This window comes from Streptopelia decaocto (genome assembly GCF_964273445.1).
Source record: "Streptopelia decaocto genome assembly, chromosome: 4".
NCBI classification, from domain to species: Eukaryota; Metazoa; Chordata; class Aves; order Columbiformes; family Columbidae; genus Streptopelia; species Streptopelia decaocto.
This window is the reverse complement of record NC_138658.1, coordinates 1,463,174-1,477,853: the sequence shown is the minus strand read 5'-3', so window position 1 is coordinate 1,477,853 and position 14,680 is coordinate 1,463,174. Positions and strand designations below refer to the sequence as shown.

Below are 14,680 nucleotides of genomic sequence, written 5' to 3'. Positions count from 1 at the left end.
TACATATTGATAGTTTTCCAGTACTTAGTCCTTTTTCTTTAGAGACTCTAAGAAAATATGTCCTTTTTTCAGATTGTAACCTTCATCTAGTATTAAACGAAGACCTTTTTAAGTGGTAATTTTTTAATACTTTGAATCAGACCTGCAGCTTCACAGCACGACTGGCTCTGGCTGGTGTTGCACAAGTGTCTGTACAGTGGCAGCAGGAGCCCTAGAAGTGTGGAGTTGGTTGTGTAACATAACATCAGTGATGCCAAGTGATTGTTGAAGGGTGTAAATACTTAGTACAGCAGAGAAAGAGTGAAATTTGGCATGAGAAGCAAGCCGGAGCCTGTGTACTGTGTGTTTGTGCGCCATTGCCTGTCTGTAGGTGCTAGAATCACACTTGACACAAATTCCGGGTATCCAGCTGTGGGTTCCTGAAGGTAAGTATTTAAACAAGGTGCTCCGAATTTTAAATAGCAATGAACACAGAGGGGAGCAAAAGGCGCTTTTGTTCAAGTGAGAAGTGTCTGAGACTGTTCGCTCTTGTAGAAACCAGGTTGGAAAGCCACGCGCCTTTATTCAGCCCTGCAAACTCGAAAATACCCTTTGATCCAGGATGGCTGTGCCATCAGTTCGGGCTCAATTGAGATAGAATACTTGAGGGTTTGTGCGCATCCTTGAATTTATTTTCCTACTGAACAGACAAGGTTGTCTGGGCTTGGTGGAGGAGCTGGGTGGTGAATTCTGCGTCCCAGTGCTGTTGTGGGCCCAGCCCAGTGCTAGCACTGAGTGAGGCTCCACGGAACCTGTTCTCCTCGTGATTCCCCATGCTTACGGTTTAAACTGTTTCCCATCAATGCAAAATAGAGTAATGGGGGAAGATTTTCATGTGGAAAATAGGAAAATAATATTACATTTGGTTTTGAGCATCCAGTTCTTGGAATTCAACTATCTTATGCCCATAGAGGTTCTTTTTTGTTGCCACGAGGTCTAATGATCCCCTAATGATGGAATAATGGTGTTGAATTTTTCAGCTGAATTTGTTTTCAGATGCAGAATGAATATGCATATTTCGAGTGTTTCATTCCTGCTTGTCTGCAGATGATACATTACAACCCACTGGTGCTCCCAGTAGTTAGAGAGTCCAAGCAGCTGCCTAAACACAACAACTTTGAGGGCTTCTCCTGAAAAAGTGGCCTTTGTGCTAGCATTTTGTCGTTTCCATTAGACTTTCTGCCATCTTCCAGTATTAAGTTTCTGATGTTTGGGCTTAATCTATTTTAGGTTTTCCCAAGGGACTCAAAAGGCTGCTCGAAGATGAAACAATTAAAAAGGTTGGCGTAGGAATTGAGGGAGATCAATGGAAGCTGATGAGTGACTTTGAAATCCAGCTGAAGAGCTTTGTGGAGCTGGCTGACGTGGCTAATGAGAAAGTAAAACTTCACGCCTTTCTGTTGTGGGAGGGAATCTTGTGATCGTGCTGTGCAAGAGGAGGTTTCCTTGTGTTCACAGGAGTTCAGTCCTGATAGCGAATGTGTTCCGTAGGATAAAGGAGATGTATTACAATTTATTCTTCAGAAGAGTGAGTTTAAAAGGAGTTCTCAAGAAAAAGTGCAGAATTAAGTGGTGTATGTCACTGAGCCAGTTCTTAATGAATTTGTCCCCTCTCAGACCTGCTCACCTTTTGCATGTGCAAGGTACGGCTCTTTACATGCAGCTGCCTGTATCTTTTCTTGTCGGTGCTGGCAGTGGCCGGGCTGTGCCGGTTGGGGTTCTGTGGGAGGGGGGGTTTCCTCCCGCTGGGCACGGGCAGGGAGCGCCAGGGTCTTCTGTGAAGTTCTTCATCCTGAGGTGTCACATCATCTGGAGCTATAGAAATACGTTCCTTTCCGTGGCTCTGAAGCTGTTGTCACCTCTGCTCTCATACAGGTGGTGTTCCCCACGCCTCTTATTGAGCAGCAGTGTTGCATTGGTGCCCCATGAATTTGAGCATAGGTGGATTTTAGTTGGATATCATTTGATGTAGGGAGATCTGTGCCCTGTTATCAGCGCAGAGAGCAGGAAGCTCCTTACCTTCCAGATCCTCCTGCCATTCCTAGTTCCAGCGTGTCCCTTTAAAGCTTTTGTGTCTTTTACATGCAAAGTTTTTCCTTCCCTGTGCTTGATCTCTCTGTGCTCTTCTCTTTCCTTCTGTGCTTTTTCTGTGTGTTTGGTAGGATAATAGGAACAACTCTGGTTTCCTAGTGGAGGACAGAGATTTGGGCTCAGAAATAATACTGTTTATGCCTTGTTTCTGTGCTTTACATACCTGGTGTAAATAACTCGCCGTGGGAGAAGGACATGCTCTACTACCAGCATTCAGGGCAGTGTTCTCCGTGTGAACCACCCTGAAGTTACTATTCCTAGCGGGCTGGAAGTTGTGCACATTAAACTGTTTTGCTGGAGCAATAGAAGGAGCTGTTTCTTTCCGAGCTTGCAAGTTTCTTTAAATCAAGGTGCTTTTTTGTTGTTTTTTTAATCCCCCAGCATCCAGCTCCTGGGTGTTTTGTCATGGAGCTGAGCAATGTGATCTCTGATAGCAGCTTTAAAGCTTTCTGCTGAGGAGAAAACACACCAAAAATAAACTTGAAAGCGAAGCTCGAGAGAACAAAGAGTAGGGTTACGTATCACGGCACAATGTGAGGGGGAGGGCTGGGGGAACCCAAAATGAACAGCGGGGAGGTGTTTTGGTCCCAGCTTGAAGGGGATGAGCTGCCGTCGCCGCTGTCGGGCTCCGCGGTTGTGCGTGTTCTGCACGTTCTCCCGAGCTGGAGCGGCACAAGTCTGTGCTGCCTTGGGGTGGGAAGGGAAGTTTCTCAGGCTGGCTCATCAGACAGCAGCGCGCAGCGCCTGCGGCTGACAACGGCTATCACAAAAGCGATTGACAGCAGCAGCGTGGCGGGGCCATTTCTGGGGATTCGGGCTGACTGCCTCCCGTACGCGGAACAGTGCGGAGCTGCGCCTTGGGCTTCGCTTGGCTTCTCAGACGTGCAAAAGGTGACAGAAAACCTGATGGGGAGACTGGTATTCCTTTATTAAATACATTCCTGGTGTTTGATACTGAGTTTCTCCAATTAGAAAGCCAAATAATTAAAAAAATCCTAGAGGAGGGAGTGGTCACTGTTTCAGTGTATGGCTTTTGTTTTATCAAGCCAGAGACTACACTGTACAGATATTTCCTTGATATCTTTTTTGGTCGTGTGACAATACCAGCTCACCCTGCATGGACTCTGTAGTCTTTCCAGGCTGACTGTGTAGATGTGTCCTTCAACATGGCAGTTTCAGAGCAGGAAAATATGGCTTTCTAAGGGCCAAATGACCTGTCAGGATGATGAGAGCAGAGTGAGGCCTGGAGAACAGTCGCTGCTTTGAGGAGCTGGCTAGTCTGACTGATCCAGAGCCCTTTAATGAGGGTTTAAGTACACTTCGCCACTTCTGAGAATATATTCTGCCAAGTCCAATTACTTTCCCCTTTAAACAAGTTCTTTCTCTTTTTTTCTTTCCCCAGCTGAGGTGTAAGGAGTTATGGAGCCTAAATGGTCTGGTAAAGCACCTTTTTGGGAAGCAGCTTTTGAAGGACAAGTCTGTCCGCTGCAGTAACTGGGAAGAATTTCCACTCAACGCGGAGCAGAAGCTGTATGCAGCCACAGATGCCTACGTATGTAACACAAGAGATTCCACCTGTATTGATAAATTCCCTTCTAATGTGGTGGTGACTGTTTGTAGTGCTTTTGCTGCCCAGTTCCTCGTCTGTGTTAAGCTTTCAAACCCCAGTGTTCGCCCAGACTTGTCACAGTATTTTCTCTGTTGGAGCCAGTCCTGCTCATGCTTGACTCGGTGACCTGTCTTGTTGCTGAGATCACTTAAAGAGGATATTGTGGTGAATGTTTCACATGGAAAATTGAAAGAATTTTCACGTAGAAGAAAGCCCTTTCCACAGCAGCCTTGAGCCTCCCCTGAGGTTCTCACCTCTTAGTGTTTCATGGAGTTGTGAGATTTGCCTTTTAATTTAAGCCTGTTCATGAACCAGAGCTCCCGGAGGTTCTGCTGTGCTCTGAATGTCCCAGGTAACAGAGACACCAACTGTTGGTGTGGACTGACTGCACGCTGTCACTGCAGGGATGTGAGTTTTATCTGCATCCATATGGCATAAGATGAAATTCTTGCAGCACGATGATCCCACATAGGTATAACATGCTCGAGATGCATTTATTAAATACAATAACTGCTGATTGAAGAGTGGGTAATTTTTTATTCCCATGTTGGCAGGTATTCATTGTAGCTTGTTAGTGCTTAAGGGTGTGTTTTCTGCAGGGTTTTTGGTCATCCTCAGCTGCTTATGAATGAAAATCCAGTTTACTCAGCTCCTGCTTAATGTGGTATGTCAGATAAAATTAATAAGCAGCTTTGAAGAACTCTAACCTTCTGCCGTGGTTAATCCAGCAGAACCACAGTATGGATTACCAGCAAGAGTAATTTCAGTCGTATATCAACTTGTGCAACTGAAATAACTCTGCGTCTTCACCGATTTGAAAAGAGGTTTTCCCTCAGTTCTGTGAAGGGATTTTCCTTTGTGCTGCCATGTGCTTCCCTCTTCCTGGGAGAATATGGTCCTTTACAGCAGTGAAATAAAACCCTCTCGGGCTTGTATGACTGCAGTCGGGTTAGATGAGGAGAAGGGAAGTGGGACCGTGGTCCCTGTTGTCTTGTCTAACTTAGGAGCCACTGCATATTTTCTAGTTTAGTTAAATCTTGGCGAATTGGCACCTGTGAATATGCAGGACCCAAATGAGCAAGGAGAGGAGCTCTGGCTTTCAGTGCTCGGAGCTGCCTGCTGCGGCTGCTGTGACCACTGCTTACAGACAAAGCCTTTTCCCTTGCTCACCTGCCTTTTGGAGACATGAGGGACTAACCTGGTTCTTTCTCTTTCCTCTGAGATGCTTCGATTAACATGTGTAGCTTAATTAGCACATTCCTGGCTTTAGGCTGCACTTTCCTGTTTAACTTATTATTGCTATCAAGGGAAATCCTAAGCACACACAATCTTAGCTCATAGCTGTTCTCTTGGAGCACCATCTGAATGAGGCAGAGCAGGTGGGGAGCAGGGTACCTGGAGCTCTCCGTTTGCAGCTGACTTTATAAAATTAAGTCTGGATAAGAGCAGCCACTACACCGTGGAGCTTGAGTGAGGACTGTGCGGTTTGTGAAGCGTTCTGTGAACCGTGACGTGGTGGTGAGCGGGGCACTGACCGTTCCGCAGCGTGGGCCAACAGCTCGGGGTCTGATGGTGACAAGGTGTTCGTGCTATGGCTCGCTCAACTCACCCTTGGGGCTTTTTTGTTTAGTCTCCAAAATGTGGTTTCTCTGCAGAATGCTGAGTACTGACTTTTTTTTTTTTTCCCTTTCCTTTGCAGGCTGGCTTCATCATTTATCAAAAACTGAAAAATATGAGTAACAGGGACTGGAAATTATTTGGTTTAAGAAGAGGTAAATTACACTTGGAGGGATTTTCTCAGTGTACAATTAAATGTTTGGGTTCCCAATAGGTTTTTCAGAGTATCTTTGTTTCAGCATTGTCTGGCTTCTTGGAAGTCAGAGGCAGGTTCCAGAGAGGCTTTTAAGGCTCTTAGCCGACCTAGGTTACCGCCCTGTGGAACCACTCCCTGGGGCGGTGTAGGAGCGCAGTCTGTTTGTTTCTGCTGTGTACAGAGATGGTAAGAATTCCTCGTGTCAGACCAGTTCATGGAAACACTGCAGTGAGTTAATTCTGCTGATGTGGAGGCAAAAACCTAGTTTAAGGAAGAGTGAGACCCCAAACAATGCATGTTACCAAGTAATGCTTTTCTTGAGGTGCAAAAATAGGACCCTTTTTTCTCTTTAGAGCAGCCTAGCTTGATTTATTTGATCAGAAAAGTGACTCTAAAAGTCTTAGTTTTTGTTCCATGACGTGCTTCGTACGGAAAGCTGAGCGGTTTGTATTCTGTGTTTGAAAGGAGGAGGAAGGAAGTTTGTTTCCTCTCTGTACTGGCGGAATTTTTCTTGTCTATCCAAGACAGGTGGCAGTACTGCTCCCTTAGGGGGAGGAATAGTTTTTGGCCCTGTTGGTGTGTTTGTGTTAGCATCTGGAAGGTATACCGGGAAGGATCACTTTCTAATGGTCCCATTCTCTCCCCTTTTCTCCTGAGCACGTGTAAATGGGCTGCTGGAAAAGCCGCAGTGCTGAAGCGCAGGGAAGCTGGGCCTGACTGTGTGTACACTGGAAAAGGCTGTCTCATCAGCATAGATCTTGTGGAAATGCAGTTACTTGAAGGCAACCTGTTTGCATATATATGTTACACCTCAATTATTGTGAAATAACTCTGGGGCTTCTTACAGGTGACATGTCGTCCAAAGACGTGAAGGAGCACTTGACTTGTCTAGCCGAAGAGATAACAGGCCTGGCTTCTCGCATCCCTGACTCTTCTGGACAACTTGAACATGTGCAGGGGTGAGGTTTGTGCCTGTAAGATCAGGGTTTTGCTCTTCAATGTTGAGGTCTGATGCAATAAAATACATGTGTTGACAGCCATGTCTGTTATCTGTGCATCCTCTTCAAGAAGAGCAAGCACAGTACATTTGCTGGGGAAACTTTGTACACAGGAATGGTAGAACATAGCTTGTCATTGGTCTCATTGCAAGGAGTTTGACACTGAACTTTGCCAAATCTGGGTTTTCTTGCTGAAATGCACAGCAAGAACTTTTAGGTACTTAAGATGCTTGCCTGACTAACTGCTTGAAGTCTGCAGGCTTCATAAAGTGTGTGGGCAATACCACAAATGGTGTATTTGGAGAATCTTCGTAGGGCTATTCAGCATAAAGTAATGTTTTCTTCTCTCAGAAGAGGAACGCCAACAGTGTTTCAGTGACAAGCCTTTGTATCTCAAGTTTTGGGCAAAATCTGTGCAGAGAACCAGACTACTTGAGAAGCTTGGGTTCTGCTGTGGCTGAGATGCATGTAGCAATGGTAGCAATCATTTTGGTTCTTGTTTTACTTTCCAGGGCTGCAGAAATATTAGCTGACTTAAGAGAGAATGTCAAGGCCTTAAGAAACATGCTGTGTGGTGGTTCAGCTTCCCCCTCTGTATTGGGGAGGAGCTGTGGTGCAACTCCACCTACAAGACTTGAAGTGGAGTCAGGAAATGCTGAAGCTCAGGAAGCTGAAATGCCTGAATTTGCTAAAAAACATGAAGGTGACTTGAACATGTGCTCTGATGCTCTGCTGGCTGGCCTCTGGGAAGGAGATGTGGATGGGGAAGAGGCAGAGAAAGGTGAAGCTGTTGTGGCAGATGGGGCTGCAGCAGCCAGAGCAGAGGGAGATGACTTCATGTCACTGGACATCACTGAGCAAGAGCTCCAGATCCTGGAGTGGCAAGCTGCTGAACAATTTCGCAACGAAGCTGCACCTGAGGTAATGAGAAAAGCCCTTGTTAACCATTGGCACTGAGCAGAGGAAGTGAACACGTCCAGGACTTTAAAAAATGTTTTCCTGAGAGAAAATGAAGATGGACTAGAAGGGCTCAGAGTCTGGAGTGTATTTGTGGAGGCAGTTAAGTGCTCAACTGCTCCTCAGTTGTGTGGTTGGGAGGATTAGAACTGAACACAGAAACTCGAGGTGTTCCGAGTAGTTTTCCTTTCTGCAATTGCTCTGGTGTTCTCTATGAATTTCTGTTGGTGTGGGGAGTCCTGCGTGTGGGAGACTCCAGCTTGGTGTGAGTGAAAAGCAGATCTTTAAGGATCTGCAAATGGTGGTTTCCTCATAGTGACTACTGGAGTGGGGATCAGTGCCTGTTCCACCAGATTATCCTTTTCTTACATTCCAAGTATTTCCTGCATCTAGTGACATCTCTTTTCTTTAAGACAGGGACTTGTTGTGTTCTGATACTTTTTCAGATATGTTTTTTAATGGGCGGCCTTCAGAGCTGAATGTTTAGCATAGTTATTTGCATACAGAGAAATAGCTTATAGAGAAGGTTGAAAAGATGTGGATGAATTATGAATAACTTTGCTGATAAGTTTGTTTTTTTTTTTTTTTTTCCCCTCAGGAAGCATGTTCCACAGACAACGAACAGAATATTTCCTGTGTCATTGAAAGCGATGAAGAACTGGAAATGGAGATGCTTAAAGTGAGTTCCTCAGGGTTTTCAGATTTTAATCTTTTTTGTAGTCATCATGCTCTTTGGTCTTAGTAGAGGGTTTGTACTTGTTTAATTCTTTACCCAAAAAGAAGGTTTAGATGCTGAGTCTTATTTTCCTTCCCCAGGCCTTTTTCCTAATCCCTCAGACTCTGTGTTTCTAGTGAAGTGACTGAGCAGTTCCAGAGCAGTGAGGAGTGTTCGTGTGCTTGTGCATGAGCAGGTTGAGAGCGCTGCTTGGAGCTGAGGAAGGAGCAGGATTCAAAGGTCTGGGGAAAAGAGATTTATTCCAGGGAAGGACGAGGGCTCTATTGGATGGTTCTCAGTGCTGTGTGTCAGTCTTTTACAAATGCAATTTAGGTCCAAAAAGCTAACTTGGATAGAAGTTCAGTTTTCTGTGGAGTACCACGTTTTGGAAACAGTGAGTGTAACATGACATTGGAGTCCCATTCCTTGCATTTCTGGATTTTGTCACTAACCTCTTCAGTCCCTTCTTGGTGAGACTTCTACCTTCATCTAGTTAGAAGTGGGGAAAACAGGGAAACCCAAACTTGTTTGTTTTATTAAACAAGTTTTTGTCTTTAAAATATTGATGCAGTAGTTTGACTACTGTTTTCCTTTGTATGCCAGTAGATCTAAGTTAAGCCATAAATAGATGAAAATTCACATGTCCCTATGCGCGTCACCTGAGACCTGAGCTTTTCCTGCTCCAGATCCATTTTTCTTCTGGTTTTACAGTCTTTAGAGGATGTAGACAATTCTAAAGGAGCTTTGACTGAAGGAGAGTCCAGTAAAGCCAGGACAACTCCTGACACAGAACTGAATGTTGTGCTGGATGCTGAGGAAGATGAAGGCATTGAGGAAGAAGAGGAGGAACATCTGGGTATGTCATGAATGAGAGAATAGTGCACTGTGTGTAGAAGCAGATGTGGAGGCACAGTGACGTTTTTGCAATTGCTTTTTTAAAGCAGAAGGTTAAAGCTCAGCTGAGCGTCAAGAGGAGTACTTGCCAATATGCAAAGGTGAAAATTTCAGGGCATCCTTGGCATGATGTAGTTGTTTCCTGCTGTGGTCAGTAGACATTATGCATACTTGTTGGGAGCAAAACTGATCTGGAAATTCACTGAAAGTAACACATCAGGCAGGAGAATATGTGCTGCTGGATGGGGACAGGCGAGTTCATTGTTCCTTTGTTCAGTTCATCTCTATAAAAAAACACCTGACGTGCTGCTAATCTGGATGTGTGCTTGCCCAGCAGACACAAACTAGATGGGAATGTAATGCTTTCTATTGCTGAATGTTCATTATGAATTTCAACAGGGATCTCAAATATGTTTCTTCAGTGTTCACGAAAGATCGGGGTCCCCTTGTGTCATTTTGGGACCATGAGTTCGTTAACAACATGCAGTGTTGGGTATTGATTGGTGTGACTTCAGCAGGGTCTTTAAAGGCACACCCAGTAGAACATCTCTGTTAATCAGCTGAAAATGTTGTAAATCATGCAGCTATGCATTACAATACCTATTGCTTTATTATCTCCTTAATCAAGCCGTATGTTCTCCTCTTCATGCAGGCTCTCTGGGGAGCCTGTTGACTTTCTTTTCATCCTTTTATTTTTAATCTTTTTATTCTAGCCTGTAAATATGTTGCAAGTTGTTTTCACTGCAGTTACTGAGATCCTGGGTCCTGCACATCATTACCGTGAGCAGACTGTCAGGACAGTGCTTTGTCTTTTTAAAGCTTAATCACAGACAAGGTTTCTTCTCCTCTCTCCCACTAAAGATCCATTGCTGCCAGTACCCAGTGAAAGCCAAATCACGTGTCTGAAGACTTATTTTGGGCATTCTTCTTTTAAACCGTAAGTATGTTTTGCGTTGAAATGCACACACTAATCTTGATGTTCTTTGCCTTACTTTAACTCAGATTTTTTTTATTGCTGCTTATTTTAAAAAACATTCACTGACTTGGACCTCTGTGAAATTCCTAGGAAAAGTAAAAGGCAACATTTGCTGCAAAATGATGTCAAAATAAATCTTCTTGAGTGTTAATTACTATATGGTACTGATAGTAGAGGATGAGTTTCTTGCCTCTTGTGGTGGCACGCCTCCTGTCAAAGTCTCATTGTATCAGGTAATTTAAACAGCAAAAAAGCTTAAGCCACACAGATTAGTTTTTTGTACAATTAATGTTTAGTCTGGTTTTCCTTTGTGTGGCTCAAAGAGGGACAGAAGCTTGTCCCCATCACAAGTGGTGTCATCTCAATGTCACGTGTGCTTTTGTACACGAACGTTGCTGTTACGGCTCTGAAGTGTAGCAGGGATGGGATGAACCCTTCCTGAATGGCCAGTGATGGGTGGTTTCCGTGCAAGAGGCAGCCTGAGAGCAACGCTGGGGGTGGGGAAACTGTTTTACTCAACTTTGACAATGAGGCCAGGGGAGGATTTTTTTATGCAGTGTACTTCCTGATGTACACTGGTGAGACCAGCAAAGGAGGAGAGTTTTTTGGCAAAATCAAGGTGGTGTTTGAATGTTTGGTGTTGGAGATCACTGTAGTTCTCCCAGTGTTTGTGGGGCAGTTGATGAGTGGGAGAGCCAGTCTGGTTAGTGATGCTCGGGGGGCTGCATCCCATGCTCCTCGCCCTGGTGCTGTTGGCAGCGCTTGTTGCAGCGTTGGTGGGGTGGCCTGTGGTGGCTGCAGCAGTTGTAGCGTGCTAAGAGAACACTGTAAGGCACCCAGGAGGGTTTCTTCAACCTGAAATTCCCCTGAATATGCAGTTTCACAGAATTTACTTGCTGCATGTGGTGGCAACAGTGAAATATTCCCCTTTGTTTAATTTCAAGGGTCCAGTGGAAAGTGATCCATTCTGTTTTACAAGACAGGAGAGATAATCTTGTTGTCATGGCAACTGGTAAGTTACTTTGACATCCTAACAAGTCAGAAATGTGTTTCTTTTTGGGGAGGGTAATACTGAAACTTGGAGATGGCCCATTTGGCTGATATGAGCAGGGCACCCTGGCTGAGACTAAGTCTGAGCCAGCTGTGCTGCCTCCTTGTATTTCTGTGCCAGTCCTGGTCACTGACCTTGGCATCCAGAGGGGTATTGAATGGATATCTTTGTTCCTTTAGTAGCAAAACAAAACTGCTTTTCCTTAGGGCTCAGCAAGGTCTTAGGGTTGTCTTATAGCTGTATATTATAGCTGCATAGAAGGCATTATGTTTTACTTCTGTTTTTTTTTTTTATTATTTAGGATATGGGAAAAGCTTGTGCTACCAGTTTCCTCCCGTTTACACTGGATTCATAGGAATAGTCATCTGTCCTCTTATCTCCTTGATGGAGGACCAGGTGCTGCAGCTGACGTAAGTGCCGCAGTAGTAACAAGCTACTGCGCTGTTTCCTGTGGACACCCACAAATTCTGCTTGTGGCATTTTTGTTGTTTAAAGTTGCAGCTTTATATAGCAATCTGCTTGTGTGTCAGCTGTAAAACATACATTTCTCAAGGAACACACACAAACTGTGTAAATATCTAAAGAGGGCTGGATTTGCTGTTTGGGTGGATTACAGGCTGAATTAGCAAAAGATCTGTGCCGGGCATAGTTCCAAAAGGTGGATCCCTCTCAAGTATTTCTGGATTCACAGGCCACTTCTGCACAGACCAAACTGATGAAGGAGCCTCACGGGCTGCATGAGCCTCTGAGAGTTCTGTCATTGATCTGGTGCAGATGAATGGCTGGGCAGCCCAGGCTGGCTCAGCAGCCAGCTCCTGTGCTGAGTATTAATCAGCAGGGTGTCCATGTGTATTCAGCTGCTTCTTTGGCTTTTGTGCTGGTTTCCTCGGTAGAAAGAGTTTATTCACCACCTTCTCAGTGGGTCATTCATTTGGAAGGCTGAGGAGAGTGAATTTCTGCAGCCTGGTTCAGTAATCTGTCCGTCAGTCTGGGTGCAGTTCTGTGAAGGACTGAAAAGCGGAGGAATGAGGGAGGAAAAGCCATCACAACAACGGGCTGTAATGAAAATGCAGTTAATCGCTGAGTTAAGAGGACAAGGGCTGTGGCGTCCAGGAACAGGTCAAATATGAAGTGGCTGAGTTGTTAAGTGTGGCTGTTGAATCTGTCATGAAAAAGCAGCCACCTGGTTGGAAATGAGCAGATGCAGCCAGCAGCAGTAGCTCACAAAAGGTCAAAAGGTAAGGTAAGGCAAAGAAACTGGAAGCCAGTAAGGCTTAGATCCAAATGTCATGAACTGCCTGAGGTAATAACTGAAGAAAACAGTGTTTTCTATTTTTTGGATGTGTTCATAGTAAACTTAGCTCTTGGGCAGGGAAAATGATCTAAATTTCTCTGATTCCTTGTTGCGCTAGTGAAGCGTGTGTGTGGGGAGCAGCTGGAGAAGAAGTGCAAGCGTGTTTGGGTGGCAGCAATAGACACTGACAACTCTTGTTTGTCGAGGAAGTTCCCTGCAAAGATCCTTGGGAGAGGGAAGTGTCTGACCCCGCAGCCTGAATTCCTTTTGCAGAGTGCTGGCGCAGGCTGAGCACCGAGGCAGAAAGCGTTGAGTAAGCGTCTTCATGACTCTGCTGTTTTCCTTTCTGGCAGGACGTCAGGAGTTCCAGCTTGCTTTCTTGGTTCGGCTCAGTCACAGAAGATCAAAGAATGCATCAAAGCGTAAGTTGTGGCTCGGCGCTCTGGGGCTGCGGGTTCTGCTGTAGCTGTGAGGGGAAGGACATTTCCCTCATCCGTCGCTGCTGAACCTCCGGATTGTGGCTCCGACCTGGAGCCTGTCAGTCGGATGTCGCTCGTGTTCACCCCGGGGAGATGGGGATTGTTGGCTTCACTTTGTGATTTGTCCAGGATTTTACATGGCTCTTAGATGTCTGTTTGTCACCAGCTCATCACAACTGTCCTTTCTTGTTCTAAATATCAGCTCTTTCAGCTCTTTGCCTTTTCCTGTAGTGCAGTTTACTGCCTTGCTTTCCTGTGAGTCTGGAACACTTCCTACTGTCTTCATTTGGTTCTTACTCCCCATCCAGAAGTCTGTACTTACTCTCAATAACATCTTGTAGACAATCAGAGTTTTGTTTGATGTGGTTGATTTGTCTGGGGATTTTCCTTCTGTGATGGTGTGTTTTATTTATGTTGCAGGGGTCAGTACAGAGTCATATATATGACTCCAGAGTTCTGTTCAGGCAACTTAGAGTTACTTCAGGATCTTGACCAAACTATTGGTAAGTTAGGGATAAGGTGGTGGATGAGTTGGCATTTTGTAATTACGCTTAAACTTTTTGAATGCCTGAACATTTTTACCAGTTTCTTACCACTAGTGAGCTCAGAGGCCAATGTAGAGTTTGCCAATAAATCGTGTCAGATGATGCTGTTACTGCTCAAAAGATATGTGAGTAGTGTCTTTAGTGTGGCCTTGCCATGGGAATGTTGGATGAGTTACTGAGACCAGAGGTGCAGAAACACTGATCTTCAAATCACAGAGAGTGAAAGGTGTATCACTGAACAACATTTTGGCCTTTTAAGCATTCTGATCTCTGTTCTTTCTCAGAATGTAACGATGAAATTGTTTTGAAACACTACACCGCATCTGAAGCTCTGTTCTCATCAAAGAGCGATGCAGCTGATGCATCTCGTACTAGGATAAATCCAAGGCACACAAACTCCAAGAATTTAGACTTTTTATTAAGGAGTCGAGTTTCTGGTGCTGAGGGGAAGAAAGCAATCCACACGCCTGTGGCTTCCCTCCAGTTCAGAAAATGTAAGGTTATTTTCCAGGGGCATCTTTGACCCCGTTCACTTCTTCTGGACTTGTATGTATCTCATCAGTACAGTTCTGAGCCTCTCGGGCCTTGTTTTACAATCCAGAAGGCAAAACCAATGGCATCTGTAATCAGGCTTTGTGGGTATTGTTAAGGAATCTGGGAAGAGGGGAAAGAAAAAGTCAGAGGTATGTGAGGAGTGTGACCCGTTGAGAGGGACATGTCGGAGGTTTGGAGCTTGGAGAAGGAAGCTGGATCTCTGCGTGGTGTTGGGGAGGGCTCTCAAGAGCTCTTCAGCCTTTTTACAAAACAGACGGTAATTAGAACAGGCTTGGGGAGCTGGTGCAGCAGAAAGCATCCTGGAAACAAAGATATAAGCAGGTTGGTGCCTTCACAGGAAAGCCTGCAATCGAGCAGAATGTGATGTTTGTTTTGTGACATTGGGTGCTGCTCTGTTTGCCTTGTTCACGTGTCCATGCCGGGTTTTGTGCCCCCAGGGATCACGCTCGTGGCTGTTGATGAAGCTCACTGCATTTCTGAGTGGGGCCACGACTTCCGAAATTCCTTCAGAAGTTTAGGCTCATTGAAGAAGGCTCTGCCATCGGTGAGGCTTCGATACGTTTGATTTCCAGTATAAGAGAAGGATTTGATATCATCTTATATGGTAGTTTGAAATTTTAATCCTTTGAGGTTGCTTTTTGAGTGTACTGAGCACACTGGTTTG

General features: G+C 45.0%; 1 protein-coding gene across 8 annotated transcripts in view; it reads left to right on the top strand.

The window, feature by feature from the left end:
* Positions 1 to 14,680, top strand: part of WRN (WRN RecQ like helicase) — a 36,397-nt gene that overhangs the window by 5,921 nt on the left and 15,796 nt on the right. For 7 of the 8 annotated variants that reach the window (XM_082050626.1, XM_082050627.1, XM_082050622.1 and 4 more), the window contains exons 5-17: positions 1,270 to 1,418; positions 3,533 to 3,682; positions 5,439 to 5,511; positions 6,400 to 6,511; positions 7,063 to 7,471; positions 8,106 to 8,186; positions 8,934 to 9,078; positions 9,978 to 10,053; positions 11,037 to 11,104; positions 11,445 to 11,553; positions 12,791 to 12,859; positions 13,337 to 13,419; positions 14,454 to 14,560. In XM_082050626.1, the coding sequence (XP_081906752.1) occupies positions 1,270 to 1,418; positions 3,533 to 3,682; positions 5,439 to 5,511; positions 6,400 to 6,511; positions 7,063 to 7,471; positions 8,106 to 8,186; positions 8,934 to 9,078; positions 9,978 to 10,053; positions 11,037 to 11,104; positions 11,445 to 11,553; positions 12,791 to 12,859; positions 13,337 to 13,419; positions 14,454 to 14,560 (1,631 nt within the window). The remainder of the gene's footprint in view (positions 1 to 1,269; positions 1,419 to 3,532; positions 3,683 to 5,438; positions 5,512 to 6,399; positions 6,512 to 7,062; positions 7,472 to 8,105; positions 8,187 to 8,933; positions 9,079 to 9,977; positions 10,054 to 11,036; positions 11,105 to 11,444; positions 11,554 to 12,790; positions 12,860 to 13,336; positions 13,420 to 14,453; positions 14,561 to 14,680) is intronic. The other variant, XM_082050628.1, reaches the window with a different exon arrangement.